The following is a 19,334-nucleotide window of genomic DNA, read 5'->3' as shown; positions in this document are numbered from 1 at the left end:
TCTTTTACAGCGCTCTGTTTTCTAAGGAAACTAGATGACAAGGTCCAAGTGTCAGCATCACCACATCTCTGCTGTGACTACTGAGCAGACAGACCCAGCAGCTTAGGAGGTCATTATCTCATCTGTAAAGGTTACCACCACAAAGCAGACTCAGATTTAAAGGAATCAGATTTACACCAAGGCTTTGCAATCACTTTCATCAGCTGTTCACACAGAGATACCAACTTTTGCATAAAAGTGTCAGGGGCATACATGAGTTACCTTCCAGCAGCTCTACTATAGGAGAAGTTTGCTCCAGAAGAGGGACAGGGCAGTTAGCTGTGGAATAACATTTTAAATAGCTTCAGCAAAATCTTCTTGATACTTGTGCCCTGCAGAAACATCTGCTCCACCACCAAGGTAAAACAAAACATATCCTTAAAATGCACAGCTGTGGTATACTCCAGTTCATACCAAAAAACAATCTTGCCCTGACAAGATCTTTGGATACTGTTAGAAATGCTCCTGCTTCTTCCAGTGGGGCAAGGCATCCACACTAGAGAAGAGCCAGCCTCAGAGCTGCAAAGGTGTCATGTTCCTGCGCTGATACCACCAAGAGAGAAGATATAGCTGTTTTTTTCCAAGTCAGACTAGCTCCAGCTTCCCCCGTTGCTCAAGGCAGATGTGTCACCATCCATCTTAAACTGCAAAATGCCATTGATTCACACTTCTGTGGAAGTGGAACAAGTCCGTAAAAGCAGTCTTCGCACGAGCACCAAGAGGAGTTTATGCCAGTTTGTTCGTTCCACAGGCATTTTAATGTTGCTGCATTACTCTGGGAGGATTGCATTTGAGGAACCATCAGGGATTAAAAGCACCTGAGCTTCTACGAAAATACTGTTCTTAAGCACACCTTATGCTGAGTAATGAAAGGGCTGTGTGTCAGTCAACCGGTTTCATCTTGGTTCTACAACACTTCTGCATACAAAGGATGGACTATCAGGATCCAGCACAGCACCAGGAATGGGAGCCAACACCATCTGAGCTCAGAAAAGGCACTCCCTTCAGCCTCTGCAGACTTTGGGTCTCCTTGGAGTGGAGGTCTGCAGACCCTGCATTCAGATACACGGCATAAAATCTTTAAACCGCACAATGACACTTCTACCTGATACTGCAGTTCTACCCTGGTCCCCCACCAATGTTGCAGCCATTATGACAGTAATTGGCCTCCTTTCAATTTTAGTGGCCATCGAAGCATCGGCAGTTTAGGGCCAGACATCTCTCTCACCAGGAAGTGTCAAGCATACTGACTTTCTCCTAGACCTTGGTGCCTCACATGCCACCATCCCACTCGGTTTCAGATTGAGCTCTACCTTGCAGGGCCAAGCACAGCCCTAGAAAACCTTGCAGACAAGGTTCAGGTCACTATCAAAACACAGGAGACAGCCAGATCACCTCAGAGGAAAAGACTGACCCATGTTTATGTCTATAAAGCTTTAGCTAAAATGAAATGTTAAGGTTCTTATGACATATGAAATACCAATGGCCTGGTTAAGCAGCCTGTCACCATGCAAAGTTTTGTTGCTTAGAATGATATTAAGTTGTGCCACCTAACCACAGTTTACATTTGGTGCTTTACAGACATCAGCGGTCTTTTTTTTGTTTTTAAGAGAATGGCTGTCCAACTGGGCGTCTGCCTGGTGAGCCCTCTCTATTTGTAGAGGCTGGACAGACATGCTTTATTCATTTTGAGAAATTAAGTTGAGAAGAACTGTACAATCTGTCCAAAGGCTTAACCTTTAGACAAACTCATTTAGACTGACAGCTATTCAGCTACTTTTCAATGAAGCACACAGACAAAGACAATGAAAAATTTCTAGTGCCCAGCATGGACACAACGACAGGCAGGGCAAGACATCAGAAACTATAAAGACTTTTATGGGCCCAAATTCCTGCTTGCCTCTGAACCCTACTCCCAGAATTTACCCCCTGCCCTCAGTGCAGAGCCTGCCTTTTGTCTGCCTGCAGTTATTTCTAATGCAGCTGTAGCTAGAGACTGACTCTGCACAGCTGGAGAGGTCTGGCCAGCAAAGAACCTGCACCACCAGCCAGAAAGGAGAAGTATTGACTGAACTCCCATGAGATGCCAGGGCCAAGACAGAACGCAAGTGCCCAAGGCATCAGCTCAGCTTCCTCCGTGCTACGGCAGTAGCCTTCACCACTGACCTGCTGGATTTCATAGGCAAATGAAAGTTCTCCCCATTGGAAGACTCTTGTAGAGACAGCTCCAATTTCTTCATGGTGTCCAGCCTCCTTTCCTGACTGTGATGCTTGGCAGAACAACCCTCTCTGCTGCCACAGGATAAAGAGAAGACCTCAGAAGGCAACAGCCCCAGTGAATAAGGGCATTAGCTACCTTCAGGTTAGGGAAAGCTGCTTCTGGGCTTCAGTTCTGCCATGATTAACCATTTCTAGTCTTCTTGCACCTGCCCCAAGATACTTATGCCTGGCCACTGTCTGACAGTTTGGACTAGACTGCTCAAAAGTCACAGCAGACAAAGCCACACTCTGATTGATACCTCTCATATTTGGCATTCTCTTTTCCCTTTCCCAAGAAAAACAAATTATTCACATGACCTCTGGGTCTGCTGTACTTGCTACAGAGCTCAGAGAGAACTAGAGAAGACTCAAGAACTTTTTGGTGGGACCACTGGAGCATCAGTGTACTAACTTAGTCTCCAACAGCATCCAGGAAGCAGTGAGGGGGTGTAAGAGTAGAAAAAGGATCAGAACCAAAAAGCTCCAAAGAGACAACTCGTCATACATCTTATCCCTCTTGAGCATCAGCAGTACTATAACTTATTTTCTTTCCCACTTCATAATTTCAGGGACAGCATCTTAAATGGGAATTAGTCACACAAAAGCCATCACATTTGGCATGCCCAAAACAGCAGAGGTCAGAGCTGCAGCAACTCATCTATTAGGCTTCTTTTGCATCTTACTGAGCTCCCTCCCAAATCCAGTAACCATCAGGTCAAGCAAAAGGGTTTGCAACCCCTGGCCAGTACAGGAACAAGTCAGTCTGATCCAACAACCGTCAGCTACTTGCCACAAGACTGCTGCAGCCTGGTAGTAACATAGAACTAGGTGACTGAAGCACTGACAGGGGGGAAGAGAAAAAAAAAAAAAAAAAAAAATCACTTTCATTTGCATATCCCTCCATTAAATAGAGACAAGCGCAGAAGACCAGTGAAAAGAGACGACATTTTTAACAACATCTTCCCCTACTCTGGTGCTTTGCATCATATATCAAGCAAATCTTGATTATTCCCTTTCAAAGGTGAGGAAATCGAGCAACAGCGTAAGTTTATGTTTGACTATCACCCAGTGGCAGAAAAAGAGAGAGCAGCAAAGTCTTCAATCCCAAAGCATGAATCAATCCACTAAATCACACAGCTGCTGAAGTAACCCCTTTAGTTCAAGATGGAAACCCTCTTATTTAAAAATGTAAGAGCACAGCTTTTCCTTTGTAGTACTTGACAGAAACGCATTCTCTGGATTTACCAAGCAGAGTATCTGTTAACAGAGGAAGTAAACCATTCCCTCTGGAGATGCCAGAAAGCATCCATGAGCTACTACTGCATTCTACGATTTTCCACCAAAGGCTCTCTCATCCACTATTACTAGATTTTACAGGGGCCCTTTCAGTCCACATCCACCTTCCGACACCAGCCTTCCCCAAAATCTTTACCAGTTCTCCACAAAAAGCATGCTAAACAGGATTCCTGCAGCTGGCCCTCCTCCCTCCCACGTCTCTCAGGAATGGCCACTTACATAATGAACAGGAGACTTACAGGACCTGGTAAACACAGAAGAAATACTACAAGTGATCCTTTTTAAACCCACTGGAGCTAGTCTTTAATAACATAGAAAACGCAACTTTCATTCATCATCTGACTACAATGCAATAAAGAAACACAGGAGTCCACAGATAACGATCAAATTTGATTCTGCATGTTGATTAACAGTTAATTGTAGTGTCTGCTGTTGATTACACAGGATGGAACTGAAGAAATCCAAATGGTGTAACTAGATTTCTAGGCATGTTCTGGATGTTGCTGCCTCTACCACAGCACCATGGTATGACATTAGAACATGCACTGTAATCACTCCTCAACAGGAGATTCTAACACAGAAATAAACACATGCAAGACATCCTCTTCAATCCAAATCATACACAATTAAATTCCATACATCACAAATCCTTCCAGTGTAAGAAGACATACAGTTGCATTAAAAACAACAGATGACGTCTGTTAAAGATGACTCCAAACAGGGCTGGGCATGGAAAAGCAATGGGTTTTCTTTAAGGAGCACGTAACTGTAGGAAGATGCCCCACCATACTCCTCAGATATTAAAAATTATGCATGCCAACTCCAAAGCAAGAGCAGTCAAACCAAGGAAGACGACCGTACAGCAAGCTGTACGTTCCACTATAGCAACAGAATAGTGCTACTGCACATTAACAGACTGTCTTTCACTTTTTGTCCATGGTCACACACTGCCTCAAGAACATACTTCCTTTATACCTCTGGAGTATTACAGGACAGTGGCACTTCATCATGGATGGACAGTTAAACATGCTGAAGATTAAGTCTGCAAATAAATGGAGACCGGAAGGAGCCCAGGTAAAGATATCCATTGTGCTCATGTGCCTCGCTAACATAAGCTACCGTTACTCCATTGGGATCGTGAAAGCTTCTTCTGTAGGATCCTGTCTCACTAAGTTCAACAACAAGGCTATATTTGGGCACAAACTTCATCACGGTTTCCTGACTCAGCAACTAAAAGAAAAAGAAAAGAAAAAAAGAAAATTAACAAAAAAATTTTGTTCTCCACCATTAGATCTCAGACACTTACACAGTCAAAGACCATTCCACACTCCTTGGAAGAAGCAGCTAAGAACATAAGCACACATTTTGAGTAAACACTATTACACAGGCTTAACACATTAACATCTGGGGGAAAAAAAAGAAAAAAAAAAAAAAAGACCTGCAGAAGCATACTCTACTCCAGCATAAGGCTGAAAGGATGTCCATGCAGGAGACATCAGCTTGTTCTGGTGCAGTTGATGCCAAGCAGCAGACACCACGCTCTGCTCCCCACAGCACCAGTTTGTTAATGCTCCTGCACCACACCAGGAGAGACAACAGGTTTTACAGGGACAGCACAGAGTTTAGCTGAATTGCACTTCCATCCTAAACACTGCTTGTTGATTGTTTAGATATTTATTTTTTTTTGAGAACAGAAGTCTTTTCAAGTCTTTGGATTGTTTAAAAAGCACTATGCTGTTTCTTTAGCATCAGATATCCCTTACAAAATACATTTATTCTTGCTCATCCTCATCCCAAAGGTGGGGGTGTGACGGAACAACAGGCATATTGAGTCAGAACAAAGTATCACCTAGCACCATATATAACATACACACTGTCTCCTAGGATGCCTAGGGTAGTCATTAGAACAGGTCAGCCTTCCCAAATGCTCTCCAGACACCCGGCAATAAGTAGTTTAGGCACTTCAGGTACAAAGGTGAAGTCTTCACATATCCAAATGCAGATGCTGTGTTGCTGCACGGCTAGGGCAGAGATAGTCTCTTTTTCTTTCCCGAGATCAAGATGGAAGGCAACTTAAGAGATGTGTACCTGCTACTCAGAGAAGCAAATGTTAGTTTTACTACCTATGAAAATATAAGGACTGTTCTACCTGGGGACAACCACAACAGTTTTAACTACGGCACTAAAAAAAAAAGAATCTAAAAAAAAAATCTTCCTGTGAAGAGGAAGAAGCAGGACAAACAAATATTTATCACTTCCATTGCTATATTAAAGGTGATTTTTGTTTAATTTTTTTTTTTTTTTTTTTACCTTAAATATCATCCTTTTAATCCATGGTTTTTCAGACAAGAAATCCAACAAAGAAAATCCAGGATTGGGCCGGACAGCTGACATAGCTACCCAATATCCTCCAGAGCTGCTTAACCTGATATTATCTGGAAGACCAGGCATATTCTCAACAAACATATCTGCTCCACCTTTCATCAGCCCAGATACATAATACCTGAAAGTTATAGACAGTAGGATTAGGACATCTTAACTCAAGCAGTCTAAGTAATAAATAAAAGCCCCAAAAGGAATTAACTTAAAAAAACAAAAATATTTTTTCTTCCCCTTGTTTTGGTACAGGGAACACAAAGCTACGTTGCTCTCCCCAGAAAAAGTCAGGTTACTCCACTATGCTCAAGGAGCTCACAGTGGAAAGATTATGCAGTCCAGCCATTTACAGTCGAAGAAAAAAATTAAGTATTGAGGAAGGCCACCTTCTTTGCCATTGATAGTTAGGCATGAATACTGTAGGGTTTCTTTTGTCATTCAACTCATTTATTTAAACAATCTCTAAAGAGAGACTAGTAATAATTTCAGCAAATTCATACTCACCTCCTGATTCTAGCCATGGTTGTCTCCTGTACCAGGACAAAGTCTTCCGCAGGAGAGAGCTGGACACCATTAGGAAACCTCAGCCCCATCATTAAGACTTTCACTTCTTTTGTTACTCTGTCATATTCAAGGAGGCTACAAAGAAAGCATTATATATGGGTTTAAGTGAAGACAAATATTTATTCATCTTGGTTTCAATCTCCAGGCATTCTGTCTTCTCTGGCACTCACTTCACCTAAATTAAAAAGGTAGAATAGCCAGGAAGCATTTGTTTATGAACACAGGAGAAATACTAAGCCACCTGAGATTGGCAGCATTAATGAAGGATGTAGGTTCAATGTAATGCTCACACCTTCCCTTTTAAAATAAGATGTTCCCTGCAGGAGGAGATGTTCCCCTCTCTTGAAGGAGAAAGAGGAATCTCCTTTATTTCGCTGCAGGTCTCATTAGCAACATCCACACATTCTCTCACCCTCTCCTGAGCAGCGCAGCATTCGCACAGGTGGTTTATAAAAACTTAAAGACCAAGGAAGTGGTGAAGTCCATTCCTATTGCTGAGCTTACAATAAGTTAAATGCCTTGGGGAAGAGATACTTGCCGCCCATCATCTGTGCCTTCCATAATCAAGAATAAGTAGTCTCGTCTTTGCCATTTGCTACTGGAGTCAGTGAAGTAGATTTTCCTCCCATCCCGGGTCACTGTAAGATCATTCACAAATGACAACTTCTGACCTTCAATTAGTGTTTTGGTTGACACAAGCATTTTCGTTTCACCTGGTTACAAAAAGAAGAAAAAAAAAAAAGAAAAATTACCACAAGAAAAGCTCTTGTATGACCTGCCTTGGAAATGAGTTAAATATTAACATGAAATTAGCAGGCACTTCTCATATTTTCCATTCGTGCCTCTGTTAACTAGTAAGGTTTTGGGTTGTAATGGAACAACTCAACACCAAATGTGAATGAGCAGGAGAAAATACTCTTCAGAAAAACTGAAACAGCAGATGATGTTCCCTACTGTTAAGTGTCAGACTTTTCACGTTTCTGAAGTTCATATGAAATCAAGTGCAAACTCAGGTCTCAACCTTGCAGAAGGATGCAGGCAAGCCAACCACCACTCCCTCTTTCCCCATAAATCTGTAGGAACAAAGAGTGGTACTTTCCAAACATTAAAACATCAGCAGGTTCACTAAACTGCTCTGCCACATATTACCAAGCAAATTATTAAGGTCAAATCTCTAAAAATTAACCAAAATCAATTGAAGTCATCTTTGGGCATGGGGTTTAGGTTGGTTTGTTTGCTTGGTTTGTTTGTCATGACTGAGCTAATATGGCAGCTGTCTGCCATCAAAGGGGGAGACCTTGACCATATCCTCCCAGTGTCACACAGTCTCAGCCCTTTGGTTACATCTCGCTTAGCATTTGGTTAGCCTCCCTCTCCCCACCTGAAGCCAATTTGGAGACATAAACTGTCAGAAAATCAGCCCTACACAAAAGCAAATACTGCTTTCGGACAGCACAGCTCCTAAAACTGAGATCTGGCTTGGGGACGCAAAACAAAGGGCACGATGCAACAGTGCCTTTCTTAACAAGCCACTTAATCTTCAGCCGCACCAAAATACAACTTTCTTTACTTTCTATAGACTGTGGTTACAGGGAAGTTATGAGCTCTTCACTACCACACAGCGAGATGAAGGCAGAAACAAAGTACAGCAAACATGACAAAAAGTTTATGTAACAGTAGTATTTTTTTCCCCCTTTATGAAAACTGAAACAGCTATACACAGCTTTATTCATGGATCCTGAAGTACCAATTTTGACAACCAAAAGCATATGTTGTCAGAAGATAAGCCACTGGTAACTCTGATCCAGACAGACAGATACAGAGAGGAAGTGCTTGCTACAAGAAAATGCCATGCAAGAACTTGATATTTATATTTCATCCAGACAGCTCCAAACCACTTTACAAAGAAGGCAGGCATTGCTTTGCCTGCAGTGTCTGACAAAACTGCAAACAAAGCCCAGATTTGTCAGTGGAAGAGAACTTCTGAGCAGAAAAGTCATACCTGTACCGGGATTAACTTCATAGAGTCCATAATAAGCATCTGCCACAAAAAGGGTGTTATTTGGCCCCACTCTGATGCCAAGTGGTCTTCCACACGTTGGCTCATCTTCACGGGTTCCTTAGGAAGCAATTTTAAAGTGGTTTTCCAAATAGAAATAAAAACAAGGCACTGAGGCTACTAAATCACTAGGTCAAACTGTAGCTTAACAAAACTCTACGGCCAGCACCACACACATTCATTAAAGAAATGGTTCTGACTTTCCTAGGTGTAAGTGAAATAGATATCCCCATGTTTTCACCAGTCTAGAGATAATCATATAATTTGCCAGGCTGGTAGCTAGCTAACAGCTGCCCCGAGTAGAGCTGAATCTCAGAAAACTGGATTTAACTAAATGCTTCTTCTCAGAAAGAATCAGTTTTATTATGAGTTTCTTTTTCTTTTCTCTTTAAAAGAAAAATAAATACACGCACATCTTGGAACTTTCTTTTTCTGGAAAGGTCTAATGCTGTCATGAAACTGCCAATTTCTCAAGACACAGACAATGAAGACTTCTACATGAGGAGGAAGGGGAATACTGCAAACCTGAAGAACTTGTCTACTTGAGTCCTGAAGAACTAAGAACTTCAGAACATCTGTAGTTTGAAAGATCAGCAAGAAAAACTTCCGGAGAAGGTAGTCAGCTACACTTCGCTTCCCAGCTCAAGGAGGGCAAGACAGAAGGCTAGGCTCCCCAGTACCTCTTTGGCCCCAAAGAAATAGGGCAGCATAATCTTCCCACCTCTCCCAAGCTGTACAAGTCCAATGGAAATGACCAGTGGAAAGGTAATTCTTCATATCCATCCCAACCCACATCCACCCCTAAGCAGCAGCTGGAAGTCCAGCTTCCCATCAGCTGGAAGTCCAGCTTCCCATCAGCTGGCAGCAGACTTCATGGACTGTCAGCACTGCGGCTGTCCTACCTGTTAGGCAGCCAAGAGAGTGCTTCCAAATCAATCCAGAGCCTAATCACATGAGCATCCACATAAAATTACATAGCTAAAATGATGAGCCTGTCAATGTGAGCTACATAGAGACAGCAACAGTTTCTGCCCGTAACTTCCATCTAACTGGCAACTGGCACAGGGCTGCAGAACCTCAGGCAAGCTTCTAACATCGTTACCGCAAACAAAACCATCCACAGTCCCAACACCAACCAGGCTTCTCAGACTGCCCAGGCAGTACTGAGATGGCCAACGTTAAGATTCCCCATAGAAATGTTGCTGTTAATAAACAAGTCACTACTAGTTTTTCCTCACTCCGTTCCAGAAATCTCATTAAATGAAGCAAATAAGTAGTTCAGAAAGAGGTGTGGAATTCAACAAGAAATAACTGCAATTTAGCAGTGAGAAAACAGAATTATCATGACCAATGGAAGATCTCTGCTAAAGTAGATGCAGCCACCGCAACACTATACTTACAAACAGATGAAGGGAAATTAGTACAACAAAATGGAAGGCAAAATTCTGTAGATGGGAATGGTGATATTTATTTTCAAACATCTCTAAATAAGTTGATCTTTCCCACTCACACATTATCTTCAGAGTTCATTCACTCACACTTGTTTAGGAGTCCTCAGTTTTTACGGGGTGGCCCTTCACCTCAGAATCTTGCTGACTTCAGCTTCCATAAATATTAGGCCAGGTTGCTGCCCATTTTTTTTCTTGTTTAGGATATGTGCTTTTTCTAGATGGACTAACAGGAAAAGGAATGTTATTTGTGATGCACTTCAACCTCATCTTCCTCCCAGCGTTAAGATGCAGGATCTTCTACTGACAAGTCATCCATGCCGCAGCCTTACAAGAGTGCAGACCTTGTAGTCATGACATAAAAACACACGTTTCCAAATTTTACTCCTTGAAATAGTGTCCTTTGTTATCAAGGGCATTCATTCCCATTCTTTTGCCCCTTTGTTCTGCTGTTCCTTCCAGTGCTTATATACATATTTCCACTCATACTTCATTCATACAAATACATTAATATTTCTGTTACAAATCTCTACAGAGGAAGATATGCACTTGCATGAGCAACCCAGACAGAACACCAGTTCAATCCACGCAAGCCCTGAGGCAGACATTTTCAGGTACACTATGTTCAGCAGCTGTCACTCACCACAAGGACCACGGCCAATTCTGGCTATTGTTTGTATTTCCCCATCTTCAATTTTGATAATCTTCCCATCAGCTGTCCCAGTAAACAGCACATCTGCAAAAACAACTAGTGTGATTAGCTCGATCGCAAAACTGTAGTGGCAAACATCCTTCTACATGATCCTTCTACCAGCAGGAAGTAGAATTCCTGTTCAAGGTATAGTGAAGTAATGGTTTTTTTCAGTCATAGCAAAAGAATGAAAAGGGAAGGGGAAAGATGAAGGCAAATAACAGTATTTGGTTAGATTTCTTCCAACTCAAAAAGAAGAGGAAGGATTTAAGTCTTAGGAGTTACGAATATGGGATATGAAGCTTTTCACCTAAAATCCTTGGTTAAATTTGGATGTAACAACTTAATGGCTAGTCACTGGATTGATCCGTCTATGCAAATTTCTACATCATCATAAAATGTGATCAGGCACTGCATCCATCTTACCACTCTTCAATGAGAGACTGACTAGATAATACTTCTCATTCTGATACAGTCCACATAGGCTGCTATACACCTGCCAATGTTCATATTGTATCAGTTCTGGAGAAAAGTTACAAAAATCACAGCAATTGAACGACCACCCAAATCAAAAGCATTTCCAAATTACTATATCCGTGCCAAGCCATGTGACAGCATAAGACAGATTCACTGAATACAAACCACACACAAATTTTTCCATACAGCCAAATTAAATGAAAGACCATTGGATTAGTGGAGCCCATTGCTTAGACTTTTCCATCTCTAGTTTATCTAAAGTTTTAAGTTTGCTAATTACACTTTCAAAAGGGAATAATGAGACTTCAACATTTATTCATACAAAACTTATTCCTAGTCAGACTGATTATTTGACCCATAGGTCAGCTGTCCCTTGCAGGAATGTTTCCTTAAAGAGGTTCCAATGAGATTAACAAAACTAGGTAACAGAAAAGAATCAGTAGCTTCTGGTAATCACTTTAGCATATTGTTAACAGTTAGCTAGAAAAAGCAAAATCTGAGGAAGGAATTTACAGTAGTTTCTTGCTCAGTAAAAGAATTTAAAAAAAGATTTTACTCATTTATTAGAAGACATAGCAGAAGGAAAATAAATTACATGGCTACTGAGCACCTCTTGTACTGAAGGATGTTTCGGTGAGGTCCTTGCTTGCAACTCCCACGCCCTTTCCTTTTCATATTAAAACGGTCAAGGACTCATATCAAGAGTAGTTTGTAGCCTTAACCCCCTTCAGGAGGCACAGTTCCTGCAGGGAACAACCCCTGCACAAAGCTGTTTTCCTACCAAATAGAAGTCATGCCATTACAAGTCCAGCCACCTCATTAAGAAACTGCTCAGAGGTGGCATGGGTTTGTGATTTGGGGAGAACACACATGCCATGAGAGAGAAGTATAGGATGGTACCTGTAACACATGTAGCAGTGCTAAAATGTAGATATGCTATTTATGAATTTGAGATATTTTTTTTTCTGTCATATAAGCAAAAATTAACATCACTGAACTCGGCTCCCTCAGGAACAATGAGCATTGAAAGACTAGGTAGTACCCTGTAAATATTAATCCCCAGTTAAGAGCCAGCCAAGTGAAAAATAGGACCACTTCTTCCAAACATAAGTAGCCCCTGACTACATTGCTGATGCTTTCAGTCCTGGAAGACAGAGATTTTCAATCTGGCAACAAGATTTATTTTATACTGGGGAAAGACGAGAAAAGCAGCATACAGCAGCCAGGTTTTGCTGCATAACACAATTATTTTTATAAAAACCCGCATATTCAAAATAACTTCCAGAATTTGTTATCTAAGAGCTACATTGCTGAACAAACCCTTATCAATGGAGCAACATTTAAAGACCCTTCTTTAAAAGCTTCTTTTGTCAGTGCTTACCCCCAATATTGACAATGGACTCTGGTCCGACCAGCTGATTTTCCCATAACCGCTCAGCTTTTCGTAACTCAATATTGGGCTCTAACACACCTGTCAGGAGGGGAGGTTCCTTCAAACTGCAAAACAGAACACAGACCTCATGATCGTTTTCACAAATCTGCAAACATTCTTGAGCAACATATTGCATCATTTTTTTCCCAGTTTGCCATCTCCTGCAAACCTGACCTATACTTTACATGCAGCATATTTCAGAAAAGAAAACACAGCTGACAAGCTGAAAAATTTACTCTTGTTCATCAAGGATCATAATTTTCTGGTTCTGCTGATCAAAAAAGTTGCAGTTATGTGTTCCTAAGGCGTATCTGGAAATCTGTACAGCTTCAAGTCCAACAACATGTTCCCAGTTCATCTGTATTGCACAAAGGCAAAGGATTTCTGCATTGCCACAACGCAAAAGAATAACTGCTTGCCTACTCAGCTTAATGAGTCGTTTGTACCAGGATATTTTGCCTAAGTAGATACATGCGAATTCCTAAGCAAAAAGGTTTTGCAATTTAAAAGCCTGGCATTTTATAATACACCAAGATCTGACACCATATAGCATTTTCATCACAGAGAAAAAGTATTTTTTCATTACTAACTAGCATACAACTAGGGAAAAAAGTGTTCCAGTAGTTTGAGCACTAGGACACAGATGCTTTCATACCATATTGAAACATATAGTCTCGTTCATGATTTGAATGCGTTCCCATAGAGAAAGACCAACTCAAAGGAATAAGTTTCACATAGACTTAAAGGGTATTGAACTGAAATCTCAAAATAAAATAAGACCCAATCTTGCAAGCCCTTATTCACATAAATAGCCAGGTTCAAGCCAACTGGAGTTCCAACCAACTACAGAGATACAGAGAAGGGAAGCAGTAAGATGCCTACACAGCTTCAACTCAAATACCAGGCTCCAAAGTGCTGTGCTTCAAAATCAGCCTTAACTGTGCTGACAAACTCAAATGTTTCAGTCTCCTAGGTTCTTAAAAAATCACACGTAAGCCACCTCGGTCTCCATGAGTTAAGGATTTCAAGTTCCTGCTAAAAGCTGCATACGTGCCCAGGGTGGTAAGCTCATTAGGTGTTCATTCATAAGAGTATGATACACCTCCCTAGACCAAGTTTTGAAAGAATTTTTCAATTTTTTTTTTTAAATAACTCCTTATATGACCATAAGCAAATGTCTTCCACCTGTAGAATCTTAAAAAGATGAGGTTTGATTCCAAAACTTGCCCAGGTTCACAGGATCCAGGACCTATATGTCATCAACCACATTGCAACTCTACTGCTCATATGGTGAAAATCATTACAATTTCTACAGCTTCAGTGACTGAGAGGGGAAAAAGTCAACTGAAATTGCAAGCTATAAAAGCTATGGCAATTGAAAAAAACAGATTCACAACACAAATAATTCAGAAGGAGCGAAAAATACATACTTTTATCTGTCTAGTTACAGACAGTAAACTTTCCTTTAAGTATGTATTACTGCAGTGCCAAAGCCAATTGAATTACTAGCTCCTGTTCGCAGAAGATTTACAGCAGAGTTGTCTCCACAGTGCTAACACCAGTTCATTTTCCATCCCTTCTTCCAAGCATTAGAGAGTTTCAGATGAGGATAACAGGCTTCAGATAAGGAAATCATTTGCTGGGAACTTTGGACAGTTGTGTTTGCAAGCAAAAAGTCCTCCCTGGGATCAATATTATCCAAGACAGGCTCATAGAGAAAAAACTTGAAGTAAACCAGAGTTGCAGGAATTTCATGTGGAGTTTCACAGATCACATCTGCTCTTTTCTCCCACCTCTTATTCCTCATTATTTCCAGTGGCTTACAGGAATAACTTCACTATCGGCAAATGAGATTTCTACATGTTCTTTCACTGAAGGGATTGACGCAGACAGCATCTACCTCCTTGAGCTTTTTCAAAATATTCCATAAACATCACACAGAATCATCCTGTCTATTGTACAGACTGGAACCACTTCTGGCAGTGAAGCTAAGAAGCTAATTAAAAATGTACAGCAATATAAACCAGTGATTTGGGCAGCAAGAATAGTTCTCCCAGTCTTCTAAAAGGGACTTAAAGTAAGAAATGCAAGCATGCAGAATACAGTTACCCTGGACCAGAATTAGACCAGGACTATATAATAGGAAAAGCATTATAGATATATCCTATTGGCTTTCAGAATTACTGTTCAGTTGCAAAGTATTTCAGGGAATTGGTTTTTGTTAAACCCAACCACAGCAGAAAGCATTTCATTATGATTTGCAATGAGGCAGCTCATGTCTAATAGCCTATTGGTAAGACTTGTAAGTACTACCCTACCATATTAACAGTTCCTTTCAACTCTAGAGATATTTACAGTGGTGGTGTTCCTTTTCATTAAGGAATTATCAAGTTGATCATAAATATTTAGCAGACTGAGCACTTTCACTTACTTCAAAATGCCAGGAGCACTAAACAGCCTGACTCCACCCAACACTAGCAGGCAAAGCATTTCTCACACAACTTCTCCCAGCACAGGTCACATCTCACGTACTTGATTCACTGTTACACTACACATTTGACACAGACCTCAATTCAGATGTTTATGAATTCAGATGGGGGAGAAACTACCTAGCTGCACTGCTTTACGAGATCTGCATTTAAATATAGCATCACCGTATGATTGCGCTGGTACAAAGTGCCAGATCAACCCACTCAGGTTATCCATTTCAATTTCCATCCTCAGATAAACAATCTCTCTTTGACAGAACTATAATAACAGGGGTACAGCTTGGTCCTTAGTGAAAATGCAGTTTTTGTCTCACAGAAGGCAAGAGTGCACATAGGTAATCACAAGCTCCACTAATAGCTTGGACAGCAGAAAATCATTGTCTAGATTAATGATCAAAGAAAGTAATTTAGCTCCTTCAGTGATCAATAGTGACACACAACTGCACAAGATAGCTCAGAAACAAACTGGGTATGGGAAGTAAGCCATGGCAATGGATAATATTGCAATCACTCCCCAATTTCTTAATCCATTTAGAATCACTTTAACACAGCTGAGTCGTTTGCTGGAAAAAAAACAAACAAACAAAAAAACAACAGAATACATAAGAGAAGTTATGCTTCAATAACATTTATTTCAAAACAAAGCAACAATTTACCTTAGAGGCTGAGGGTCTATAGGACAATCCAGTAGAACAGTTACTCCAAGCAGGGGCACAGTTAGAGATGCAGCCAAAGTCAAAAAGGTAACACGGAACACCTTGCTGCTGTAAGTACTGCCAAAATCAGCCAAGAAATAGGATTAACATGTTAAGCTGTTTTAAGATACAATAGCCTTTAAAAATTCTTTAACAGTCTATTTTCTCCACAAAAGGAACCAGAAATACTTTTGTTCAACCACCATCCTGAATGACCTTTAAGGCCCATTTTGAACTCATTAAGATAAGAGAAAGGGATATTCATCCAGTCTCACCATACTGATATCATATGAGGCAGAGCATTCTCACGTACAGGTTTCATGCATACTACTAGTTACAGCTGACAAAAAAAAAAAACACACACACACCACACACCCAAGAAACGGGGAGAAGGTGATGATGTTTGCGTTTTTTGGGGGGGGGTTATTTTGTTTTTAAACTTGATCTTCAGTTTCGCAATGGTTTCTACCCCAGCACAAACTTTGGATTAAAAGTTCAACTAAAACAACAAACATTAGAGGAAGTTAAATGAACGCTTGCTTAAGTTAGCAAACATTGGTTTGAAAGCCTCAGTGTACAAAAGAAATGAAGTATCTTCTATTTACCCATCAAAAGACAACAAAAAAAGCAAACACTGTTCTTCCACAGGAGAAGAGCAGGTTTTGTTCTCAAAAAGTTTAGAGGCATCAATCAGGCATTTACAGAGGAAAGCACAGAGCCACACTCAACAAATCCTACCCCTGAACTGGAAGAGCAGCTCCAACAATTTTAGCTACTCTGAACCATTCACTGGCACAGCCAGCCAGTTTCCTTGCAGTAGCAATTAAATAAAGGCAAACACTGCCTGATGGTTCTGCGCTAATCCTTGGACCACTTCCACCATTTTGTCCTTCATTAGCCAATCATCTAGACAGCAGAAAATATGAACTATTGCCCAGAGCACAAATATCACAACTGGGGAACTAATGACATGTATTTGCAGTACTGACATCAGCATCAAGGTAACCTTTAGGATTATCAGCTGGAACAGCAAGGACAGAACTAGACCTGGATTTCGTCACTGCTTGCCTGCACAATGTACATAAGTTGCAATATTTGTCATCTATCACAGCTCTTCCCTGATGGCACAAGTGCTGCCAGCCCCTCTCTTCTGGCAGTGGACATAGGCAGTCAGGATGGAGGCCTGCCTCAGTTTCCCCAGCTCTGCAGGGTAGCTAATGGGTCACCACAAGCCACTGCACAAACCCCAGCACAGTCTGGTGATGACTGTGACAAGGATGCTGACAGTCTGCCATGACAAGAGTTGCCGCTGCTGCTAGCCCAAAGCCACAGTCAGCTCAGCCCCCTCCAAGAAGCATTGTTAGCACTGCTCCTGTTGGTCACCAAACTTTCCTCAGCTCCCCCAAGGCACTCACCACCTGAGCCTACTTCCTTTCCACCAGCATGCCCCAGTATTCCTGCTCTCAGATATCTTAAAAAATAGACTTTATTTCTCGCACTCGAGAGTGTGGTATTCCTGTCGTGAACTTCAGCAGCGTTACAGCACTAAGTCTGCCTCCATCTGAGCTAGACCAGGCTGGGAAACTGCTTCAAACAAGCTTTCTTATCTGTACTAACCTCTTCATACTTCCCAAAAGCCAGACTGCCCTTCTAATTATTTAGAGTAATTCAGCACTTCCTGCTCTAACAGTAGATGTCTCAAGGAAGCAACAACCTCCTCCTCTGTTTCCCCTTGTATTTGGAATCAAGAGCGGGTGGTAGAGACACGTGGCGATCCCCAAGTTTACACAAAGACTTCAGCTGTCAGCCTTATCCTTCCACTGTCCTGCAAAAGATTAAGGCTCAATACTAGAAGATTAAAAGCGCCATCAGCAGACACCTGAGCATCTTTGTGACAGCTGAGAACAGCTCACACAAAAGGAAGCAGACAAAGATGAATGGGAACTCATCTGCCAAAGCCAACTTAAATCATGCTTTCAGAAGCTTTAATTAAGTAAAGGTCCTATTTCTGATCTGCATTCAAACTTGCAAGGAATTGACAATAAAGGAAAAAGACAGAAAAAATGACGTGACAAGCAAACTCACTTTTCAACTCTGCAAGCTACGAGACCTATTTTAGACACTGCTGAAGCCAGAAGAATTAAAATACCCCTGCCCCCAGTCAAAATTAAGAAGTCAGCTGCTCAGAATTCTTATAAAAGTAAACAAACAAAACATACCCAATACAGAACACTGACAACTGTAAATTACCAACTGATCACTGGAAGAATCACTGAAGTAACAGTTCACCAACACTGATAAGCAAAACAGAAATCCTTAGCTAACTGCGTCTCTGATAATTAATCCTACATGGACTCCAGCCACAAATCTCAATAACGCAACTTACCAGGACTCCAGCTATAATAACAGCAATTTAGTTATCACCAAGGACTAAAAAGAGAAGCCATTGCACCAGCTCTTGAAGACAGAGAGTAGGCTAGCAAGATGATGCTATGGGTCATAGCCAGGAGTCCAGGCAGCCTCATCCTCTTGGCAGAACTATTGCGGGGGTGGAGGAGAAAGCAACTGTCATCAAGTGTTTTTGCCACAGCTCCCGGCCAGAAAAAGGGCAGCCTCCAGAATTTCTTCGACTGGTTTCATGCAGGACAGTCTCATGAGAACAGGACCCGTGGACACTCTGGATCATTGCTGGAGCCCTAGAAATTCAGCTGATTTGAGCAAAGTTACCAAGAGAAGCTGAAGGCAGAAGAGCAGTCTCTCAAGCTGAGAGATGCTGATGCTCTCCTTCAAAAAGAGGGGCTACACATGCAAGCCATCATACACAGTCTTTCATCCTGATGACCCTGAAGGGCAGAGATAAGAATCTGCAAGGCACTCAAATAGGAAGACACATAATAGATGGTGAACCAAAGAATTACAAGTCATCAACTGCTTTATTCAGTGGAAGGCAAAGCAAACACCACCACTTTCTTATTGCAGCTACTGCCTTTAGTTACAGTGAAGCTAATTTTATAAAAAATTCCTAAACAGAAAATCATAAATGGAATCTTCTTTAACTTAGCCACAAACAAATGGACCATTTATAAGGTTATTCTACCTCGGACACATATAGATTAGGCTTTAAGCTGCAGATTACTCTTTAAACTATTACAGATATAAACATAAATATAAACATAAATATAAACAGACTAACTAGAGTTATACAGGACTTCATCACACCCACAATAAATCTCTGCAAACCACAATGGGATAACTGTTATTTCTTGACTAGCAAAATATAAACAGTACTTAAACAGACCCATTAAAAAAAAGAAAGCCATAAATTAAGCCATTTTTTGTTTAAAAGCTCTTCCTGCAGCTTGGCAGAAGCAGGTGGGCAGGCCCTCTGTCAGCCACCTCCACCAGAAGCACGGGCACTGGGAAGAGAAGCACCCACTGCGGAGCTGGGGTGCTGGGAGCCCGGGGGCACCCACAGGCCGACACCCACGGGTGCCCCAGCATGAACCTAT

The 19,334-nt window shown here is 41.3% G+C and overlaps 1 protein-coding gene across 1 annotated transcript; it reads right to left on the bottom strand.

The window, feature by feature from the left end:
• Positions 1 to 3,967: 3,967 nt before the first annotated feature.
• APMAP (adipocyte plasma membrane associated protein) lies at positions 3,968 to 15,901 on the bottom strand. Its single transcript, XM_009708238.1, has 8 exons — positions 15,787 to 15,901; positions 12,591 to 12,706; positions 10,685 to 10,777; positions 8,537 to 8,653; positions 7,073 to 7,247; positions 6,475 to 6,609; positions 5,905 to 6,097; positions 3,968 to 4,824 (listed from the first exon to the last, which is right to left on the bottom strand). The coding sequence occupies exons 5-8, from the start codon at positions 7,234 to 7,236 to the stop codon at positions 4,615 to 4,617; spliced, it is 702 nt and encodes a 233-aa protein (XP_009706540.1). The 5' UTR covers positions 7,237 to 7,247; positions 8,537 to 8,653; positions 10,685 to 10,777; positions 12,591 to 12,706; positions 15,787 to 15,901; the 3' UTR covers positions 3,968 to 4,614.
• Positions 15,902 to 19,334: the final 3,433 nt, after the last annotated feature.

Source organism: Cariama cristata, unplaced genomic scaffold (genome assembly GCF_000690535.1).
Source record: "Cariama cristata isolate BGI_N322 unplaced genomic scaffold, ASM69053v1 scaffold5109, whole genome shotgun sequence".
NCBI classification, from domain to species: Eukaryota; Metazoa; Chordata; class Aves; order Cariamiformes; family Cariamidae; genus Cariama; species Cariama cristata.
Note: the sequence above shows the minus strand (reverse complement) of the source record. Positions and strands in the feature narration are given on the sequence as shown.

Excerpts from the sequence above, each read along its gene's own strand:
- APMAP (XM_009708238.1), bottom strand. The coding sequence starts at position 7,236 with ATGCTTGTGTCAACCAAAACACTAATTGAAGGTCAGAAGTTGTCATTT. Across the intron at positions 6,610-7,072 it reads GAAGGCACAGATGATGGGCG|CCTCCTTGAATATGACAGAG; the intron begins GCAAGTATCTCT and ends CTTTCTTTGTAG. Across the intron at positions 4,825-5,904 it reads TTAAAAGGATGATATTTAAG|TTGCTGAGTCAGGAAACCGT; the intron begins GTAAAAAAAAAA and ends TTTTTCTTTTAG.